At 35.7% G+C, this 24,271-nt stretch overlaps 1 protein-coding gene across 3 annotated transcripts in view; it reads left to right on the top strand.

The window, feature by feature from the left end:
* Positions 1–17,855, top strand: part of samd12 (sterile alpha motif domain containing 12) — a 101,317-nt gene extending 83,462 nt beyond the window's left edge. For 2 of the 3 annotated variants that reach the window (XR_007829833.1, XR_007829832.1), the window contains exons 5-6: positions 406–532; positions 12,701–17,855. Coding sequence is in view for 1 of the 3 variants with exons in the window: in XM_051136918.1 (XP_050992875.1) it covers positions 12,701–12,723 (23 nt within the window). In the remaining 2 variants the exon portion in view is untranslated. The remainder of the gene's footprint in view (positions 1–405; positions 533–12,700) is intronic. The other variant, XM_051136918.1, reaches the window with a different exon arrangement.
* The last annotated feature ends 6,416 nt before the right edge of the window (positions 17,856–24,271 follow it).

Raw genomic sequence — 24,271 nt, 5'->3', positions numbered from 1 at the left:
AAAACATGGCTGCCATTGGCCGATGCATTTTGAGCACCTATGGGCTTGTTAAGTGATGACGTAATGCGTCCAACGAACGCACCAATGAACTCTGTTTCCAGGTCCAAACCCCAAGTCATTTCACTTGAGAATACTATGTCGGCAGCCGTTTATGAGCACTATTCATTCATATTAAACATTTAAGCTAAACGTTTTCAAATTTACGGTGTACACTACAGTTTTCATGCTCACAGCACCTCAAACACACAAAAAAATTATATTTATTTATATTTATGTTTTCATTGTCTGGCTATGTGGGATTTCGGTTTGGAGTTAAAGGGTAGGATTATAATTTTTTGGTAGTGTTACATTACATTGTGAGTGCATAATTAGTACCGTTTGTTGTTTTCTTGTGTCTTCTGATAGAGCGTTTGGACCCAGAAGTCACGGAAGAGGTGACGCTTGACGTCAGACTTAACAAGCAAATTAGACATTGTTAACGAGGCTGATTGGAATGAAACTCGGTGGGCCTATTTGACTCTCAGCCCCAAAGGTCAGAGGAAATCAGCCACTGTTCATCACTGAAATCGGTTTGTTAAATGATGGAGAAGATGTAAAAACCTACTTTTGCGAACTAGTCTCTTTTTTGCTCAATCTGGAAAAAAAAACACTGCAGTTCAATTCTTTGGACTTTCTAGGTCAATAATTATCAAAAAAAAAATTAAATTTATAACGGGGTCGTTTAGAAAAGGGGCCTGTCCGAATTTACCCAAAATCCTATAAAGCCTAAAGGAAAACTCACAAAAAGTTCACAAAGGAAAGTTCACAAAACCTGGTGAGCACTTGCGACAGATGATTCTAAACAACAAGTTTTAAGGAGATCAGACCATAGCTGGCACTATAACAGTCATAAACGTCACAAGACATAATATTTTTATGGTAAATTACCTGTATTGGCAAAAAAGGCTTGCTACATAATGTCTTTTTACATATGTGCTTAAATGCCTTAAAACGTTTGAACCCCAGTAATCGCTGCTTGCAGCTATATTTTTAAATGCTTTTGAAAGTCTCTTATGTTTATCAAGGCTGCATTTATTTGACAAAACAGTAATATGATGAAATCTTAAAATTTGAATTTTGAAATTTGAAATTTGAAATAAAATCCAAAAGAACAGCCCTGGACATTATATATTTATTTACTGTCACTTTAAATCACTGTCTTGTGCAGTAGTGTATTTTCTTGAGTTTCCACTTTAAATTTTTTTTTTTTTAATAACGTATTATAAATCATGAAATGACTACCAAATGACATGATAGATATAGACATGATATATCTTATCATTCAGGTCCAGCAGCCATTCACAGTGTGACTTCTTGCTATTGCTCACATTCGCACCATGCTTCAGGAGTTCTGTGAGAAAGCAATAAGCTCAAGGGAAGCAAAAGAGACTTTATCTGCGGATTTTGATCTTTAGATAGTGTTTCTTTAGAAAAATTGTCACTTACACACTATTTGATCTTATATTTTGTAAAATTTGTTTCTACTGTTTATTTTCTCATCCTTTTTTAAGGATGCCTCTCGAGAAAAACGCCCTCAGGTTCTAGTTCTTTTCCTTATTTTTTTCTTTAACAACAATAAACAACGTGGTTGGAATTTTTAATTCGGTTGTAATGTTTCGAAAGTTTGAGGTTCTGTGTTTATATGTTAGGTTTTTGGAAGGATATCAGTCTCAGGCAGAGGAAGTTCTTCTTCAGGAACACAATGCAGACAGGCACACTCAGGCTAAATAAATTATCACGGGGCTATTTTTAAACTGAAGTGTAAATGCAGTAATCCTCCAAGCAGGAACCGAGAAGAGCCTAAATCTAGTAGCACATCAGGGAATACAGCCCTCCCTCATCTCTGCTGCTCAATCTCTCCCCCTCTTTCGTTTCTTTTGTGCCATCATTCCCATTTTAAATTAGGGATGTTGTTTTATTCCCTCTCATGTGAACACTAAATGTAAATTCCATTAAGAATATCAGCAAAACACAAATCGCAAAAGAACAATTGAGGTTAATTGATTAAATATTAAAAGGCAGTTAAAATGTCATTGCAATGGCGCCACCATCATCAGAGACAGATAAGGGAATTTACAAAAAATGAACTCGTTGGTTTGCACAGGCTTTGTTTTAGAACCCAGTTCGCTGAAGGAATCTAAATAGGTTGTTTATTTGTTGAATTATGGATGCTATGATCAATACAAAATGTATCAGCTGCTTTATAATAGGCAATAGTAGCACAATGTGAATGAGGTGAAATCTATAGGCCACTGCCTTTATTTAAACAGCACAGTACTATTTTAGCACACATTTAAAATGGGTTGCAGGTGGGTTGTGAATAAAAAGTGATGCAACTTCTTTAACATTTACCTCTGACTGTTCCTTTGTGGCTGTTGCACCTTCTTCATAGAGTTTGTTGTTTTTTTGTGTAAGATTCAGCTTCTACTAATGAAATCTAATAGCGCATAATGGCATGCTGTTAATCATCAGCTGAAGGTTGGTTTTACAAGGTTAACGATGGCAGGGAGAGTGTATTCTCGTGTGGGCTCAGGTCCTTGGGTATTTATCAATGTCAGTTAAGGGCGAGCGGCACGCTCCATTGAAACTGCGGCCATAACTGCTACAGCATCCCTAAGTGGAAAAGTTACAAAGGTCTTTGGAACCGTTCATGGACATTTGGTAAAACTTGTGGAAAGCTGTGCTGTGTTTTTGGATTTGGTTGTTAATGTTTTCCTTTTTTTTTTTTTGGTAAGTTAGCATCATCTCGCAGTCTGCTAGCAATCACATAATTTTCTATGTGGCATAAGCTGATTGGTCTCTGCTGATTCTACTGATGAGATTGTTTCTCAACATTTACAGTAAATAGTCAGGAATTTACAATATTTCAGATAGAGGAGTAGAGAGAATAGGGTAGTAGGGTGTAAAAGTCTAATTTTGCTATCAGAGTTCCTCCTAAACCCTCCACCTCCCCAGCTCCACCTGTCTATATATACACTGTCATTCAAAAGTTTGGGATCAGATAGATTTTTAATGTTTTTTTTTTTTTTTTTTAAGAATTTTCTTATGCTCATCAAGGCTGCATTTACTTGATCAAAATATAGAAAAAATGGTAATATTGTGGAATATTATTAGAGTTTAAAATAATGGTTTTCTATTTTAATACATTTTAGAATATAATTTATTCCTGTGATGCAAATCATTACCTTAGTCTTCAGTGTCACACGATCCTTCAGAAATCATTATAATATGCTGATTTATTACTTTATCAATGTTGGAAACAGTTGTGCTGCCTAATATTTATTAGAACACTTGATTTTTTTTTTTCTTTGATGAATAAAAGATTAAAAGGCATTTATTTAAACTAGAAATCTTTTGTAACAGTGTGCGTCTTTGCTATCACTTTTGTCAATTTAACACATCCTTGGTGAATAAAAATATTAATTTTTAAATAAAAAAATAAATAAATAAAAAAATTTACTGACCACAAACTTTTTAATGGTAGTTAATGGTGTTACAAAAGATTCCTATTTTAAATAAATTTTACTTTTTATTTGTTAAAGAATCCTAAAAAAAGCACATTAGAATAATTTCTGAAGGATCATGTGGCACTGAAGACTGGAGTAATGATGCTGAAAATTCAGCTTTGCATCCCAGGAATAAATTACATTTTAAAATATATTCACATAGAAAAACATAATTTTACATTAAAATAATGTATCATAGTTTTTTCTGGATTTTTGATCACGAACTTGTGAATATCTGTGCATTTATAAAAAATTGCCTATATATTGGATAGAAGAGTAGAGAAAATAGGAGAGTAGGTTATAAAAGTCTCATTTTGCAATCAGAGTTCCTCCTAAATCCTCCATTTCCCCCAGCTCCACCTGTCATATACATATACTTATATAAAGAATTTACCATATATTGGATAGAAGAGTCAAGAAAATTGGAGAGTAAGCTGTAAAAGTCTAATTTTATTCATCCGCTCCTCATCATTTCATCTTTCATAAGTTTTCACTGCCTTGTGGCCTGCAAATCATAGGATGTTGTTGTGCAGGAGAGAGGAATGAAGGCATGGGAGATGCTAAGGCATTTGATGTGAGGCACAACAGAGCAAATGACTACATAAATAGACCCATTTATTTCACCTAGTACAGATACGGCGATCTTTTGTTTGTTGTTGGAAATCAGGGCAGAGAGAAGAAAACTTATAAGTTGCAGCAGAACAGGACGACCTATTTGCGCCTTTGCAGTGTACGAGGAAGAATGCATTGAACATGTTGTACTTACTGTAAATGTGGTAGTCTGTAAATGTTTTTCCCTTGCAGGCAGAAATTGCAGAACTACACAGGGTACAGTGTGACAGATGGGACCTGTGGACGAAAATATATATGTGTGAACAGAACAGATGCCGCATTAGGGTGTAACTAGTCATGTAGACATAAATTCATCAAATTCAAGTCACTTGAAAATAAACCTCAGATGACATTTTGAGGATGAAGTGATCACATTATTATTCAAAAATGAATGATAAATCAGCATTGCAGCCATGCTAAAATACATAATGTTGCTTCAAGCTCAAGTTGCTCTGTAGGACGATCCTTTATTGTGAAATATAGTTAATATAGTTATATAGTTAGTCATTTATATTGACTGTAATACCATTTAAACGTTTGGGGTAAATAAGATTTTAAAATAAGAAAGTAATACTTTTATTTAAAGGGGTCATTGGATGTTAAGTTCACTTTTACATGTTGTTTGAACATTAATGTGTGTTGGCAGTGTATGTACACATCTACCCTCTAATGGTAAAAATGCAGTGGTTTTTATTAATCTGCAAAAATATCCCCTTTTTCAAATCGAGCCGTTCTCAGATGCCTCTCGTTGTTGCGTCACACCGACAGAGGCCGCTCCCACAATAGTTGATTGACATTAGTGTCTTACCTCAGATCAGTTGTAACAGTCCAACCTCCATGTTTTGATGCTGGAGCAGGGATGTAAGTTAGACAAGAATATCTCAGATTGAGCGATTGAGGTGTTGTGTTGCTGGATGTAATAATGAACAAAGTGGTCATCATTTACTCCCGACATCTGAGCTGCTGAAGATGCAGTGGATTACATTTGTTTGTGAAGGGAATGCGCCTCTCAATCTACATCTATCCGTCTATGTTCTCGCGAATCATTCGTGATCCAGCTTCACTTACAGCAGAAGTGAGTATAAGGGTTTTTTTTATGAATCTTTGCCATCGCCTTTCCTAATAGTGTGCTAGTTAGCAAGTTTAGCAGATAAATGTGGCTAAATCATAGACTGTTAAAATTATGGACGTAGTGTCCGTGACGTCACCCGTAGGTTTCTGAAGAGCATTTTTGAAGCTCTTAGTGGGCGAGAGTCGTCCGTCATCATCTTGTAATCGCGTCACTGCATGTCACTCCCGGATAATTGAAAATGGGCAAAGAGGTGGGACGTAGGTGGAGCTGGTTACTGAAACCACGACCGCCTAGCGCGACGGTGGTGACAGCAGCGGCAATCCACCTGTCACTCAAATGGCCACGCCCTAAATTATGCAGAACTTTAAGGCTTAATATAATTTAAATGGATGAGTTTAAAAAATTTACCCCCCTCAGCTGACATGAAGGGCAAAATTAGCTATACAGACCAAAACCACTTTTTGTACCAGGCTGTAAACATATTTTTTTCTGCTGTAAAGCATTTTAACATGGGGAGTCTCTGGCTTCCTTTTGCAGCCAGTATCTAGTGGCCAGTCGATGAATTGCAGTTTTAGTCACCTCCGTGTTGGCTTCAAGAGGGAGATGCGGCTAAAGTAAACAGGCTTGTCAATCCACAGAGAGAAGAGAGAGGTGGGGCGAGCAGAGCTCATTTGCATTTAAAGCAGCCTCGACCAGAATGAGATGATTTTTGCCTCAAAACCATACCTCAAAACCATTGAGAATTTTAACCAAAGTATATTATAGACTTTTCATTAAGACCCTAAAGAAGCATATCAACTTGTGGAAAATGGGCATCCGATGACCTCTTTAAGCAAGGATGCGTTAAATTGAAACTGACGTTAAAGAGATATATAATGTTACAAAAGATTTTTATTTTTAACTGAATACCATTCTATTAATCAAAGATTCCTGGAAAGAAAATATTATGATTTCCACAAGTATGTTTAATAATCCAGTTGCACTGGATTTATTTATGCAGTGCACTAACCTCTCCTGCAGTTTCACATCTAATCAAATGGGGAAGAATAGAACTACAATAATCTAACTTCAGAGTTTGTGAGCATTGCCTCGGGTCATTTGCCGATACACAAGTTGTGCATGTCAGAGACATCGTAGAACCCTTCCAGTCGCCCAATCAGAGCACATCTTAGCTGAACTACAAAGGGAAGAGCTGTCAATTTTTGGTGGAGCTGCAAAAGCTCAGGGTTATGTTAGGCAAGGAGGAGAATCTGGTGTTGAGGCAGGCGAGGGTTGTGCTCTGATTCAATAACACTGGTAAGAACTCATTATGAATGCATAGGTAGCCTCCAGCTTCTGTTTCTCCTGAGCTTTCCAGGATTCCTGGCGCTCCATTTTTCTCTTTCTTCCTCTCCACTCTCTCCCACAATGTTCTCATGGCTCCTCGAGTGTGATGTATTTGAAACCGGTTTATCGTTTCCACTAAAGAACTGATGTGGAACAGAGAAGGGAAAGATCTAATGTCATCTTTTTCTCTTTTTAATGCTCTATACATCACTTCAAGGAAGGGTTGCATCGATAAACATCTGGTTCTTTTGTTTGGGGTTCAAGTATTTTATAAAAGCTGTCTTGGCGCACTGAATCCAAACGACGGGATGCAGGTTTTGCATCGAGAGCCCAGCAGCACGAGCAGATCTCATTGTTTCTGAATTGCCTTGCGCAGAGAGACAGAGAATGGAGCGGGGTCCTCGGTACAGTTCTCCCGCTGTCACATTCAGCCTGTGATAATTAATCAGAGAGAAGAGAATGAATCAAAAGAACGGAAAAGGGGACTGACTCATTTGCAGTGTTTTTTTTTATTTTTTTGTAATTCTCAGCTCTTGTTCAGTCTGGCTGGGATTGCTCTGTTAAAGGGTATCCGTTGAAATTGTGATACAGTGATATTTTTCTAGTCTCAGACTTCAAGGTTCAAGGTTGACAGAATCGTTTTCAGCAGGAGAATAGACCGTTTTTGATACAGTTTAGTGCATGATCTAAAATTACATTTTGAAAACCCTTACAAAAATATTACGCTCATTTGGTGATGGTGTCAAATGGAATACCATACAATTTTGCAAACTGATCTCATGACAAAAACGTACCTGTGGGAACTTTTTCAAAAGACATGAAATACATACCGCCATGTACGTTTCGTGACATATTTGATGTGAAATGTCCACTGAGTGGCGCAAAAAGAGCGTTATTTTTTTTTTCTCCCCAGAACAGATGAACGTACATATGGTACATTTTATGTGACATTGGTTTTGCAGGTGTCACCGCAGTTCTGACTTGAAATATCCGTTGACTGGCACTATAACTATAATGCTCTGTGACAGTTTAAAATAATGCACCATGTGCACTACACCTAATCCTACCTGATAGTATGAACAAAAACAAATGTGACCTAAAAAAACTCAATCAGAAGCATGCCGTTTCAGCTTGTTTTTCTATCTCTCATCTTTCAGCTTTTTCATTGTGAGTCATGTTTTTCAGAGGATTCGTACCCACGGATTCCACATCCTAAGTCCAATTCCGTGCCAGCTGAGCTACCAAGCAAGCTTGTTACATCAGGAAAGCGAAACATGTAGAGCTGTAATCATAACTGTATACGAAAAACGCTTCTATTGTTTATTTCTGTTGGAAACTGCAGTGATATGTACTTGTTGGTACGTATTTCACGTCTTGCGAAAAAGTTCCCACAGGTACGTTTTCGTCTTGAGATCAGATGACAAAAACGTTTTGATATATATATACCATGGTACTCAATTGTTACCATATTTATATACCAATCTGGCTTTTACCAAGTCAAATGTCCATAAATATGTATGTGTGTGGGTTTGGTTTTATATATACTGGTGGGGACTTAAACCTGAATACACACAGACTCATGGGGACTCGTGTCACGGTGGAGACATAAATTGACGTCGTCATGGGTACAAAAGCTTATCATACACAATTTTTTTGAGAAAGTAAAAATGCAGAAAGTTTCCTGAGATGGGTAGGTTTTGGTGTAGGGCAATAGAAAATATGGTTAGTACAGTATAAAAACCATTACGTCTATGGAGAGTCCCTACAAAGATAGCTGACCAGATGTGTGTGTGTGTGTGTGTGTGTGTTTAAATGTGACTACTTTAATCCAACACTTACAAGTATTAAGAAATACTATGGTACTACCATGTTTTTTTTTTTTTTGGACATTTACCATAGTGGTTTCGAAGTATTTTCATAAGTACATAAGTACCATGTAAAGAGCAAATTTCAGTACCATGGTATATCTTACAGTACCATTGTAATACCTTCCCTCATGAAAATTAGCCATGGGTTAATATATTATATTGATTGCCATTTGTATAACCACACTTTTACTACAAATTCCATGGCTAAACTATGGTTAGTATAGAAAAACCTTATTTTAAGCTAATTACAATGATCTAATTAAAAAATTTGAGTCAGAAAAACACCAGATTTTTTCGATATCTTCATGTTTGTCACACTATCCAGGCCCACTGCTCTGAATTTCGTTAAATGCCCTCTAAATCAGACTTTGGTTCTTACGGCCCCTACACACTTCAAGGGCCTTATTTCCAAAATATTTAACTTGACATTTAAAAATACATCAACTGGTAAGATCGAAACAGAGTGGAGAGTTGGGAATTGACATCCAAAGACTGCTGGTGACTTGTTGTGCATGACTCAGTCCGATTCAAATGAAGGTTCTCTACTGTATTCACTATAGTAAATCCAAACGGGCTAAAATATACCCAAATATAGATGAAACAGATGAAACATGATCGTTGCAATGCATCTAAGGCTGATCTAACCCATATGTTCTGGTGATGTTTTAAACTGAGACAATTTTGATTTTTTAATATTTGACATGTTAAATTCAGCATTTAATTTAAGAATTCACCCTAACCCAATAATGGCTTTATTCGTTGTTACAGGTGACAAAATTCACATAACTAAAGAAAAAGAAAATGCCTTGGCATTTGCAACACTAATAGCTAGAAGAAGAATTAATTTAGAGTGGAAATCACCAATGCCACTTAAACTGTCACTATGGCTTATTGATGTAATGTTGCTTTTAAAAACTGGAAAAAAAAAATCTAATATTTTGTCAGAGGATCAACCAGAACATTTTACAAAACATGGGATCCAATATATATATATATATATATATATATATATATATATGTACACTACCGTTCAAAAGTTTGGGGTCAGTAAGACTTGTAATAGTCTTTAAAGAAGTCTCTTATGCTTATCAAGGCTGCATTTATTTGATTAAAAATATAGAAAAAAACAGTTATATTGCAAAATGTTTTTACAATATAAAATAATGTTTTTTATTTTAACATACTTTAGAATAGAATTTATTCCTGTGATGAAATGCTGAATTTTTATCAGCTGTTACTCCAGTCTTAAGTGTCACATGATCCTTCAGAAATCATTCTAATATGCAGATTTATTATTAGAATGATCAATGTTGGATAATATCATAATATCAACAGTTGTGCTGCCAAATATTTTTTGGAATCTGTGATTTTTTTTTTTTTTTTTTTTTCCTCAGGATTCTTTCATGAATAACAAGTTTAAAAAGTACAGTGTTTATTCAAAATATAAATATTTTATAACAATGTAAATTATTTATTATTAACTTTTAATAAACTTTTAATTATTAACTTAATACATCCTTGGTGAATAAAAGTATTAATTTCTTAAAAAAAAAAAAAAAAAAAAACAATAAAAATGTACTTATATATATATATATATATATATATGTAATACACACACATACCATGGTACTGAATGATTTCCAAGTTAATTTCAACAGATGCTGTAGAATCACTATGGTAAATGTTTAAAAACAGTGGAACTGCTATGGTAAAAGAAAATGCTACAATATTTTTATTTGTAAAGGTAACATGTCCATAAAAATCCATGCTATTACCATGCACTTTTTGTTATGTTTTTGTTAGTGAAGATGTCTGTACCATCCATCACTTCCGTTCAGTTTTTTCTATGATGTTGATGGCCGTTGAGCAGCACCCTTTGGCTAGATGTAGAGATGATTGTGTTTGTGTGTGTGTGTGTGTGTGTGTGTGTTTCGTTGTGAGTCTAAATATGTAACTGTCTCTGTGCAGCATGTCAGCAGTCCTTGGCAAATTGAAGAAAAATTCCTGACCTTGATTTGCAACAAACAAAAACAAAAAACGGGAGGCTTTATCGTTCAGCAGAACCTCCAGAGCCACCTCCCTCTTCCCCCTTCCTCGACAACAGCGTCGTACATGGCTGTTTGGGATGGAGAGCCTGTGTACGCTGCTTTGACAGCTTGTCAGGCTACCCCATGATAATGAATTTCAAATGCTAGATATGCTCTCTGTAGCCAGCAGCCAGTGTGTTCTTGGACCGTTTGCGCTCTAACAGGGTGATCTGCACGAGCTCATGTAGTGTGTGTGTGTTTGTATATGTGTGTGGATGCTTAATACAAGCTAAAACACAACGTGATTCATAAATAAGGTTTATTATGGTGAATTCGTACTCATACTACCATCTGAATGTCGCAGATGTCATATGTCAGTTAAATGGTGATGCATGTCGTACTTTGCTTTTGGCTCTTCGTTTTTCTCTTTGTCTTTTCTTTCTTCTTCCTGTCTTTCTCTTCTAAAGGTCAGATGAGCTTCTCTGAGATATTCTGAGAGCTACTGAATGCTGGGATAGCGCCTCAGCTATCGATTCACCACTGTAACCACCATTTTGTGTTTTCCTGCTCTTCCTCTTTTTCCATCTTCTAGCAGTCTGTATCTTTTACTGTCTTTTCCATCTGGACTCTTTTGTGTACTTATCAGATCATCCGTTGGTTTCCACACATGGGCTTTATGTTCTTCTCCTCATTCTTATCCCCCGCTTCAGTATGTACTTCCCATTTAATTTCTATCTCTCTCCAGAGAACAGTTTTATTGCTCAGAGGTTGTTCTTTCATAGTTCATGAGACTTTAATGGGGTTTTCAGATGTGTTTCAATTAAGTATCAACATAATCTCAGATGTTTCTAATAACATTCTCCTTTAGGAGAATAAAAATAGAAGCAAATTGTTGACAATGAGAATATAGAGCTGTAAAACTAATGTGGACAGCATAAAGTAATTAATTTAGTATGAAATATTATTTTAATATTGAATATAAAATGCTAGTAATTTCTAGTAATAGTTTGATGAGAAATATTTGAGTTTATCTTGAAATATCTGCAGACCTAAGATTTTAGCATCTTGTTATAAACATAAATCTGATTTTGACATGGTTGAGATCTTTTCTGAACCTTTAGAGTAGATACAGTGGCATGTGAAAGTTTGGGAACCCCTTGCAGAATCTGAAAATGTGAATAATTTTAATAAAATAAGAGATGTTATACAAAATGCATGTTATTTTTTTTATTTAGTACTGTCCTTAGTAAGATATTTAACATAAGAGATGCTTAAAAGATGCATTAAGAGCTGGGGGTGAAAACTTTTGAACAGGATGAAGAGGTCCAAATTTTTCTTATTTTGTTGAAGTATTTTTTGTTTCCATTTAGTACTGCCTTTTGGAAGCAACAGAAGATACATGTTTCCCAGAAGAAAAATTAAGTACAATTTACCTTGATCTTCAAATTTAACATTTTTTACCCACTGGCTCTAAATCATCTTGTTTCCTTCTGGAGCATCAGTGAATGTTTGAACCTTTTTTAATAGTTGTGTTTGAGTCCCTCATTTGACTTCTGTGTGAAAAGATGGATCTCAAAATCATACAGTTACTGCTGGAAAGGGTTCAAATATGCAAAAGATGCTGGAAAACTGAAGAGACCTGGAGGATTTTTTCTGAAGAACAGTGGTCATTTTAACTGTTCAGAACAAACCATCACAAAACAAAAAAAGCAGTTGTAGATCATCCAGTAACCACCAAACTTTCGCATGCCACTGCCAATGTTTTTTCTCAGTAGGAAAGTCTTCTTTGCTGTACATTTATTTTAATTTTAATGCTAATAGGCAACTGTTTTATTGCTTAATGGATATAAAATAATGACATTAAGGTTTTCTACTTCGTGTTAGAACATGGCAGGGTTGGTCCCTCATTCAGGAGGTCACAATTCATACTAAAGATATTCAGTGGTGTTCATTTCTTGGCTTTATGCAAGTTCTTCCACCCCAGACTTGGTAAACCAATTCTTTATGGACCTTACTGTGTCATGGGACTAAAAAGGCCCTTGTTTTGTCTTCACTGGAATTAGGGAGTCTAGCCAAACTCATTAATTAAAGGGAGTGTTCACATACTTTTGGCCAAGTATTGTATTAAAGATATCTTATTTATGGCGATCCTCCTCTCCCTTATTCTCAGTAATTTCTCGGTAAACTCCTCTGTAATTTCTCTATATTAATTTTCTGTCTGTTGTTTGTTTCTGTGTTTTTTCTCTGCAGCCTCTCTGGAGAGTTCACCATAACTTGAGCATTCCTGGAGGTTCTCCGTTCCTTGTCCATCTTCTCCGACGCCCCACAGCACATAACAGACTGCGGTCTTCCTTCAGTCCACTTCTCTCAAAACTCTCCAGATCTAGACCCTTCCTCTGAACAAAACTGTCCTAAAAATGGATCCAGCTGATCTTCGGTAGCTCTTTACAGCATATCAGTTCCAAATCGCCTGAACTACTGATGTTCTCTTTTGGACAATGTGAAAGACTTGCTGCTGAATTATCTTGTTCGTTGTATGTAATTCTGAAGTGTAGCACTTTAACCTCTTTCTTCCTGCCAGTGCTTAGCACTCAGCCTGTTAGCATGACATTCTACAACACGCACTGGACTTCCTGCAATGGTACAAAAGAACAGTATCTATCTATCTGTCTATCTATCTATCTATCTATCTATCTATCTATCTATCTATCTATCTATCTATCTATCTAGGTAGCTATCTGGCTAACTAGCCATCTATACAGATAGCTCTGTAGCTAATTAGCTATCTGTATAGCTAACTTGTTTATCTAGCTAGTTATGTGTTGTTGTAGCTTATTAGCTATTATTAGCTAGGTAAACAAGCTGTCTAGCTAGCTTTCTAGCTGTCTCTTCACCTGTAAACAGTCGAACAAAATAGCAACATGTGGACTCCACCCTTTGCACGTCTAAATATTACTCGTCTTTTCCTCTCTCCTGTGTCTGCCGTCTCTTAGTATAATGTGAACCGTCTGGTCGGCTTGCTTGGTTAGTCGTCTCTTTGTCTTTGTATGTCCCGAAGCTTGAATTCCCTCACCATCCATCAAAAGCAAGATCCCGTTATACGTATCCCATAGACTGAACTGCACTGTGACTGTGACCAGGTCTCTTAAAAAGACAAGCCCACCCTTTCACAGGGAGCTGCGTTCCACCCCAAATCCTTCTTTCATCGCCGGACCAAATGCATTATACTCTCATCTCTTGATCCGGAGCCAATCTTGAGGTTCGGCTCATGGTGGAATTCAATTAGAAGGCAGGATGAAGCAACTGAGCTCGGAGCTGTGAAACTGCAAAGAATCAGAAATGGGAGACGATTCTTCTCTTTTTTTGGTTATGGAGGCAGGAGAAAGAAGGGGAAAAATAGATGACATGCCTCTCTGAAGTCTCATCCTGCCATTGGGAGAGACAAGGCAAGGAAGGGAATGTACTTTTAGGCGTTATTAAAAAGTGTATGAACCAGACAGAGCATTATTTTGGAGAAGAGAGGACGCAAGATGCTTGTCACTAGGAGCCTTGAACTTCCCTTTCGCTGTATCTTTTTGAATAGAGATCCTCACAAAGGCATCACTGTTAATATGACATGGCCATTCACTGTTACCTTTTTAACTCGGAAGCACATGGAAGTACTGAATCAAATGAACTGTCTTTGTACCCTTTGATCATTGTCACCTTTGTATCAAACCTCCATTAGTTACAAGAGCCTCAGGCATCAACAAGGCTTCTCACCACAAAGTTGTAGCATGACTCCGCAATATTGCACACCTTCCACAAAGGCGGCTACACGGTCGCCGATAAAGGTCCATGACAGCGCAGACCCGCCATTGATTAACCGGAGCGCCTCCGAGTTGTTTCGAGGGCTACAGTAATAGGTTACATGCTGCCGATCGTGGCATCCGGCCATGCCTGTGATGGAAGGTTTGCCTTACAAGATGCTTTAGATTGCAGTGAGATCCAAAAATTGAGTGGCATCGATTAGACCTTGTCGATTAGATCTCATATTGGCCCTTGTCTGGCTCACAGGATGGAGTCAATACTGGGAATCTGGGGAAAAGCATGTTCCAATTAAAAACTAGCTACCATTTCATGCCTTTGTGGGGCCTTGGTGTTTTTTATAGCTTAGAGAGGGCTCAACGCCAGGGGCTTTTGATGACTGAGGGAACTTGTGAAGGGCTGAGAGGGTGAAAACCGAAATGGTCATTGGTTTTATAGCTGCTAAACTAGTATAGATCTCACTATATAGAGAATTTGTGGTTCCTTAGAGAGGAGTTTGTAAAAGGAAATCACATTTTTGCTCGAAATGGGTTTGTCTTGGACGGCTTAGATGAGCCATAGTAGGAAGTGACAAACATTACACAAGCAACTCTAAATCAGCTCTAAAAGACACTGAGCGAGAGTTTGTGTTCTTTTCATGTGGATTAGATTATTAGATGGCAAGATGTTCACCCACGAGGGGTTTGTTTTTGATTTGAACTTTATGAGACCATCTCATGGTACATTAACCGCAGAGTTCAAGTCAATTCAAATTGTTTAGCAAAAACTCAATAGCAGCATACTGTCGATTCAGACTCTTAGTTCGCCTTAGGGCGTTTTTGTTATTTTCTAAGAAAAGTGCATAGGAATTATTTAATTTTTTAAAGATTAAATTTTATAGCCTATACTAGAGATGTACAATATACTAAAGTTGTGTTTGATAATCACATAAAAAGATACATAGTACTTATATATTAAAAATATACATAACGTTCTTTGATACGCACCAGGATCAAATAACAATGATTCAGGAGAGTCATTCTCACGAGAGTCTTTAAATAAAAATAATGGCCATAGTGAAAAACAAAAAGGCAAACACTAATGAACTTTTTTTTGATCTTCAAGACGCTAGACCTTGGAAAAGCAAATTCATAATAATTAATGCACAAATGTGCAAGGATAATACATGAATAAACATTCCCTCTGCTCTTTTATTTGTTAGATTTGCCTTTAGATCCACACAGACTCCAACACTTCTTCACTCTTAAAAACGCTGGGTTAAAAACAACCCAACTTGGGTTATTTGGCAGCCCAGCGCTGGGTAAATATTGGACAGTGTTTATTTTGACCCAGCTGGTTGGGTTAAATTTTTGTACTAAACATGCTGGGTTATTTTATTTAATCAACTATTGTTTAAAAATTATAATATTGCTGGCTTAAAATGTACTGGAACTTATAAAAAACACATAGAATTACTAGAGGCAACAGCAATAATCAAAAGATGATGGACACATCTACAAAATACAAGACAAATTGAATTTACTTGGGTGAATACAGCATAGTTTACAATATTACATACATTTAAACTCATTTAACAAGCATTGAGACATAAAAAAAAAATTAACATTTAAAAGTAGCAGTTTAATTTTAGTGTATCCAACCATTTTCTGTAATTGTTTTTCACCAAAATGGCACTAATTCTTGTGCCGATATGTCACTGAAATCTGAGCCAGTGAAGGGCTGCTGTTCTCTGGGGTGACTGTGAACTTCTGACCGTGGCCTCGTGTTTCACTCATAATTGACTGACACCAAAACCTACCCATAAACAAACAGTACTGACATCTCGTCCTTGTAAAATAATGCAATTTACAGCACAGTAAAGATGTTATAAAAGAAATAAAATGTATACAAACCTTTCACTGAAGAAGTGCAACAAATCAGCAGCCCTGAGAACCACTCTCTCCTGTAGAGGACTCAAAAAGCAAGAGGTCTGACTATAACTCAGCAGCTGGGTTGTTTAGTCAGAGACAGGCTCAACCCAGCATTTTTTTTGGTAGAAAAAAATAACCCAGTCTTAAAAATGACCCAGCAACTTAGTTACAGAAATACTACGCAGCACCTGGGTAAAAAATATTTAAAATAACCCAATAAAATGACCCAAGAAGTTGAACCCAGCATTTGGGTTAAAAAAAATAAAAATAACCCAGCATTTTTAGAGTGTTTAAAGAATAGAAAATGGCTTTTGCTAGATAAGCATCTCTGCCAGTGTAGTTCTATCTGATATAATATAAAAACATGTTAGATTGGCATACTTTCTCTGGAAAGTTGCACCTTTGACTGTGGAGCTGAATTTAGTGGATTATTGATGTCCACACATGTACTGATGTTCTTCATGTTGGTTCTTTTTATCAGCTCTGAACTAGATTAAAGAGCTGGACGGCACACCTGCACATAAATCAAGTGAGCGTTAGCCTAACAACTGCACAATATACTCATGGATATACTGAGGCTATTTTCTTGCATACACTATATTGTTGATATATTGATGTATCCATGCACACACTTATACCACCACACCAATATAAATGCATACTGCTGTACACATTAAAGGGGTAGTTCAACCAAAAATGAAAATTACCCCATGAGTTACTCAGCCTCAAACCATCCTAGGTGTATATGACTTTCTTCTCTCAGACAAATACAATTGAAGATATATTAACAAATCTACCAAGCTTTTAAGGCAGTGAATGGGTGTTGAGATTTTGAAGTCCAATAAAGTGCATCCATCCATCATAAAAAGTACTCCAGCTTAATAAAACCTTTCTGAAGCAAATAAAAGCATTTGTGTAAGAATAATATCCAAATTTAAAACTTAATTTAAAATCTCTAGCTTCCGCTAACTGTCGTACTCACGTAAACAAAAGAGTGGTGGCAGAGGAGAGAGCAAAACTAAACACCAGTTATGAATTAGAAGTACAAAATGAGGATTAGTAAAGAAAAATGTCGGAGGATTTCAATATTAGCCAAGAGGAGACTTGTTTTCCTGTGCTGTGAACAAAACTTGATTCTCACGAGATTAGCATATTCTCACCGGAGTTTATGCTACGCCTCCAAGTTTTAAATATAGATATTTTTCTTACACAAATGCATCGATTCACTTCAGAAAGCCTTATTAACCCCCTGGAGCTGTGTGGAGTACTTTTTATGATGGATGGATGCACTTTATTGGACTTTAAAATCTCAACACTCATTCACTGCTATTATAAAGCTTAGAAAAGCCAGGATATTTATTTTTATATCTCCAACTGTGTTTGAAAGAAGAAAGTTGTATACAACTAGGATGGCTTAAGAGGGAGTAAATCATAGGTAATTTTCATTTTTGGGTGAACTATCCCTTTAACAGTATTTACACCCGTTAAACACTATGAAATACAATTTTTGACACTATGCGAGCATGTTTTTATTATTGTGGTTATTAATTTCTGATGTTTTGAATTTGGAAGGCATGCAGACCAAACTCTCAGAGTCCTTTCCTTTTCTCTATCTCCATATAGTGTGCCTACTCATTAATTCATGAATATGTTAATATTCTAATAAACATGTTAATATAACAAGGCCATTCTTTGTGTTTTATTGAACCCAAGAAGGATCAGATGCTTATTATAGCTGTTTATTAGGTGATCATGAGGGAGAGGGTCTTTTATCTAATTGGTCCGATTTCATGCTAATCATAGATGAGGGGAGTGGATGACAAACAGGATGTAGTTCTTTAAGAGGATTTAAAAGAGAAGTACATCCAATAAAATGGACGTATGATGTGTTCTGTAGCTGGTTTCACCAGCACGTTAATCTAGATTGATACTGACTGCGCTATGTTTTACACACACATATACAAGGCGGCAGTGAGAACGTCATCACACACAAACACACACACACGTACACACTTTGTTCTCTTGCTGACGGTAAAGATTCAGGGTACCTGGTGGGAGAGAGTGAGAGATGAACAGACGGAGAGATATGACAGCACATCACTCCACCTCAATCCCTCTGTACTCTCCAGCGACTCTACCTGAGACATTCTCAGCATTTTACAGCTCTTTCTTTCAGCCTCTCTCTCTCTCTCTCTCTCTCTCCCATGCTCTTTTTCTTCATATTCTTGACTGCATTTGCACTTGCTCTGTCCTCTCATATCTATTTCTGAGCTGTTTCTGTATCTATCTATTTAAAATCCTTCTCTCTGCTCCCTCATACTTGCATGCACCTTCCCTCAATCGTGCCGTCTATGTCACGACTATTAAAATTCAGCAGTGTTGCAGTGTCTGTGTATCTATAAATACATACTTAAATATAATGTGTCAGCCTTCACTCTCCACCACAATTCTGCAGCATATATAGGTGATATATATGAGTATGAGCCTTCTGGGTAGCTGCATACCAGCATTGCCCCAGGCAACACCTCACATGCAGGCACATAGGCAAGTGTGGCAGAATAATCGTAAATGCCTGCCGTTAATGATGGCTCATTACTAGAAATAACAAAAAGCCTTTTTTCACACCACGCATAACTCATTTGTTTTTCAAATCTGACCTTTAAGATGGACTGTACTTGATGCTCTTTTGCTAGTGATGAAATTGGACTTTTTGTACAGCGATATATATAGCAGATGGATATTTCCAGCAATATCTACACTACAGTTTGCATGTTTTTTTTAAAAAAAAGGAAATGTATGTGTATAGCAACATATATACACAGAGCAACACTAAAATATTTTTTGCAAAAACATTAATATCTTATATCTTATAAATATCTTATAATGAATATCTTATATAGCTTTCTCACAGGTTTGATGAATTATAGTTTTAGGTTTTTTTTAGGTAATTCTTTATTATAATTTTGAGTCATTTTCTCATATGTTCTGTCATATTACATAACTGAATAAAATAATGAAACAAAAAGATGTTTAGGATTTTCAGATAATTTAATTTTAAGAAGATATTATTTCTAACTAGCACCACCCCCAGCCCAAAATAGATAAATAAATAGGGGAGGGGGGGTTTTATTATTATTTTAGGTAATTTTCTTATAATTTTGAGTAATTTTCTCGTATTTTCTGTCATATTACATAACCTTGTCACACAGATTAAAAGAAATTGTTTATGATTTTCAGAAATAGATGGGGGGGGTTTGGTCATTTTCTGTAATTTTTGTATCATAATTGTGAGTCATTTTTTATATATATATATATGGACTACATTACTTTGTAACTTAAATTAAAAGACATTGTTTGGGATTCTCAGATCATTTAATTTTAACTACTATTAATAAATAAATAAATAAATGAGATCATTTAATTTTAGCCACTAAAATAAAAGATAAATAAATAGGAGGTTTTTATCTTTATTTTAGGTAATTTTTTTATTATAATTTTCTCAGATTTTCTGTCATATTACATAACTGTCACATAAATTAAAAAAATGTTTAGAATTGTATAGATAATTGATCATTTAATATAATAAATAAATGAATAAGTGAGTTTATTATCATTTTCGGTCATTTTTATCACAATCATTTTCTCATATTTTCTGTCATATTACATTACTTTGTAACATAAACTAAAATAATTTGTTTAGGATTCTCAGATAATTTAATTTTAACCACTATAAATAAATACATAAGATAATTTAATTTCAGCCACTAAAATAAATAAATAAATACATTTTTAAATCATTTTAGGTCATTTTTATTATAATTGTGAGTCATTTTCTCATATTTTCTGTCATATTACATTACATTGTAACATAAATTCATAGAAATTGTTTAGGATTCTCAGATAATTTAATTTTAACCACTATAAATAAATAAATAAATAAGATAATTTAATTTCAGCCACTTAAATAAATACATAAATACATTTTTATATCATTTTAGGTCATTTGTATTATAATTGTGAGTAATTTTCTCATATTTTCTGTCATATTGCATTACTTTGTAACATAAATTAAAAGAAATTGTTTAGGATTCTCTGATAATTTAATTTTAACCACTATAAATAAATAAATAAATAAATAGGGGGTTTTATGATCATTTTAGGTCATTTTTTTTATTATAATTGTGAGTCATTTTCTCATATTTTTTTGTCATATTACAATACACTGTGACATAAATTAAAAGAAATTGTTTAGAATTTTTAATTAATTTAATTTTTAAAAGATAATATTTCTAACTAGCACCCAAATTAACATGATAAATTTATATGCAAAACATTTCATGTCTGTAAGACTGGCGGTTTTCAGTAGATGAATCTGAAATGAATGTAGATGAATCATTCGTCTTGTAATCTCATTCATTCTGTATCTCTGAATGTAACATTATTAGAAATGCATCCAAATGTCTAGATACCAGATATACCACAACCGTATCTTATCATGGGCATGATGTTGCAGGCAGGAACACACACTCGGCTCAGGACAGAAGTGAACATTACTGGTCTGAGGCTGTAGGCCACACGGCTTCCCTGCCTCAAGGCAAAACAATCATTATGTGATCAATGCGTAAATGCACTTTTGGTAGTCTGTATGTGTCTTTTCAGACATAAAGGTAGCTATGTGAGTGTGATTTCGTCACCAGAGAGAGTCTCCAGCCGGGGGGATGTCTGATGGTACCTCAGCCCTTGTCAGAATGACACAGTGGGCAGCCAAACACTTTCTCCAGCCTTCAGGCAGCGGTGCAGATAGAAGGCCACAGTGATCCTGCTCATTAAAGCTTTGCACTGGTCACTAATGATGTCCTGTTCGCCTTCCTGCCCCATTCAATCTCTCTGCATTCTCATTTTTTTCCGTTTCTCGCTCTCTCTTTCACATTTCATCCCTTTTTCACTCCCTCAACCAATGTGTAACAACTACTGCAATTCTTTCATGCTGACACAGTGTGTCTTTATCATTCACACACACACACACACACCAAAACAAACACCAAGACTTCTTGCACAGTTGCACCACAAAAGGATACAATACAGGCTCTCAGCACATGGCATGAAAGCAGCCAGACAATGACTTTAGTTTGACGGAAAGAATATCATTTTTTTGGAAAACCATACTTGACTGAGGAAGTTGCGCTTCAGTGTTTAAATCTGCTTTGCTAGCAGCTTCTAAATAAAATTTATGTTTCAGTTATTGTTTTCAGTTCTGCTTTTTGCATTTCTACTGAAATGAAAAAAAAAAAAAACAACTACACTGCTACTAACTGCTACTACATTTTAATGAATATAAATAAGTTAATGCAACAATTCCTGATAATTTTGTCAACTTAAGTTCATTCTGTTTAACCCACTTAAATTTGTATAATGTACGTTTACCTAATTCATTTTCGATGAGGCATAAATCATTTTATTGCATAACATTTGTAGTTCCCATGCTTTGTTTGTGACTTGATGGGCTGAGCAAATGTTGAAATGAAATATAATTGTATGCCTTTTTGTAAGATGGCAACTGGGGAGAGCTAATAGTGCTTAATTTGTGTTGGGTTTCCTGTTATGGAATAGGCTACCATTTGTGGTGAAGAGTGGAGCATTTTCACCCGAAAATGTCATCTGAACAAGTAAGTAACATGTCTGACCGAATTATTCTGACCAACTGAATAAATCATGCTACCAGTGGTGATTAAATCTAACGATCGCAAAGTTAGCTCAGATCAAACCGTGCAAATTATTATTATTGTTATACTTTGTTCAGACGTTAACAACATCAACACTGCGTGACTATGTGTATTTAGTGTGTATTAGCATTATCTGTAGATTTCAGTTTGATCTGTAATTGTTATACCATTCGAGTGTCATCAAATTTTAAAACTCCTTATAAAATGAAAAGTTTAAATATAGCTGAAAGAAGAGATTACTTGGGTTCAAGCGCTTCAAGGCATTTAAGCAAATATGGAAAAAGACATTACCTATTGTTTATCAATTAAGCCTGTAAACACCTAAATTTATGATTGAAAGAAAACCATTTTAGCAAATACAGGCATGAAATGCCATAGAAACAAGAATTGTGGTACAATCTTCTTAAAACTTTGCATGCTTGTTTAGAATCACCTGTCGCATGTGTCGCAGGTTTTGTGAAGTTTTGGGTTTTCCTTTAGGCTTTATAGGATTTTGGGTCAATTTGGACAGACCCTTTTTCTAAAGGACCTTGTTATAGTTTCCCAAAGGGTACATTTCAATTTTTTTCTGATAATTATTGACCTAGAGAATCTTGAGAATTGTACTGCAGTGTTTTTTTTCCAGATTGAGCATAAAACCTAGGAATAGTTTGCAAAAGTAGGTTTCTTACTTTTTCTCAATCGTTTAACAAATGATTTTAATTTGACAGCAGTGGTTGCAGAGACAAAGTTGTCCAGAATGAGTTGTTGTCATATGATACGTATATCGCGTGTATGTGCACAATGTACACAAAAACGCACAATGTACAATTGTTTACGCCCATTAAAAAAATGCGATATTGCCCCCCCCAGTGGCCGATTTCTTTCAAATTTCTCAAAGACTTTTTTAAGGCTGTGATTCAAACAGGCCCACTGAGTTTTGTTCCGATCAGCCTTCGTTAACCTTGTCTTAAAGGTGCTCAAAATTCATTGGCAATGGCGACCATGTTTTTGTTGAGAAACGCAAATCTCCTTATAGTCACTTGTGGCACTTTAGACCAAGACCATGCTCAGCAATTTGTTTGGCAAAGACATCTCATTCCATTCAGGAGTTATAGACATTTTACTAAAAGTGGCCCTGCCCCTTTCTAACGTTTTGGTGTCCCTTTGTGATGGTGAGTCGAAAGTTAAACTTTTTTTTTTTTTAAATCATTGATACTCACTCTCCAGAGAATCTTTCTGCACTGGTTCGGTTCCGATCAGGCCAAAAACCTAGGACTAGAAAAATATGTTTTCCAAAAACTCCAAAATACCTGAATTTTGCCATGCTCACGATCAAATCTGAGGCATGGATTCCAACGGCATAAGACACTTGAGCCTGCAACTGACGGTTTTGGAGTTATGAGCGATTTCGTACTTTTGATCTCCGTAATGTCCCAATCAGGCCGATTAGAGCGAGACATGGTGATGTTGTCAGCACTGAGCACTACCATCCCTCCTAGTTTCAAGTCTCTACGACTTACAGTCTGCACAATTAGATTTATGTGAAAATTGCTGATCCTTGGTCATTATAACAATTACTATATCTATGCGCTTGAAACTAATTATTCCAGCTGCTGTAAAAAAACACTACAAATGATCTTTATAATAGTTTTCTATGGAAAAAAGCTTAACGCGACAGTTCAGTGCATTGTGTTCATATTCTTGACATCTACCTACCTTTATTTAGTATGTATCATCAATAAGGTGTATAATAAATATTCTTTTAATATTAATATGGCAGTCAAAAGAGGAAAGCCTTGTTTTGTCCTCTAGGTGGGCGTTAATAAATTAATCCTGTCAGGATCATTTAAATCTGACTTTCATTATGTTGAATTTACAGTTGAGGTCAAAAGTTTACATCCCCCTTTCAGAATCTGCAAAATGTTAATTTTTTACCAAAATAAGAGGGATCATACAGAATGCATGTTATTGTTTATTTAATACTGACCTGAATAAGATATTTCACATAACATAGTCCACAAGAGAAAATAATTGAATTTATAAAAGACCCTGTTCAGAAGTTTACATCCCCTTCATTCTTAATTCTGTGTTGTTACCTGAATGATCCACAGCTGTTTTTTTGTTTTGTTTAGTGATAGTTGTTCATGAATCCCTGAACGTTGTTTGTCCTGAATGGTTAAACTGCCCGCTGTTCAAAAAATCCCTCAGGTGCCACAAATTATTTGGTTGTCCAGCATTTTTGTGTGTTTGAACCCTTTCCAGCAATGACTGTATGATTTTGAGATCCATCTTTTCACACTGAGGACAACTGAGGAACTCATATGCAACTTTTACAGAAGGCTCAAACTCTCACTGATGCTTCAGAAGGAAAAACAATGCATTAAGAGCAGATCAGGGTA

Source organism: Labeo rohita, chromosome 19 (genome assembly GCF_022985175.1).
Source record: "Labeo rohita strain BAU-BD-2019 chromosome 19, IGBB_LRoh.1.0, whole genome shotgun sequence".
Taxonomy (NCBI): Eukaryota; Metazoa; Chordata; class Actinopteri; order Cypriniformes; family Cyprinidae; genus Labeo; species Labeo rohita.
The sequence above is the reverse complement of the archived record's forward strand: the minus strand, read 5'-3'. Positions and strand labels throughout refer to the sequence as shown.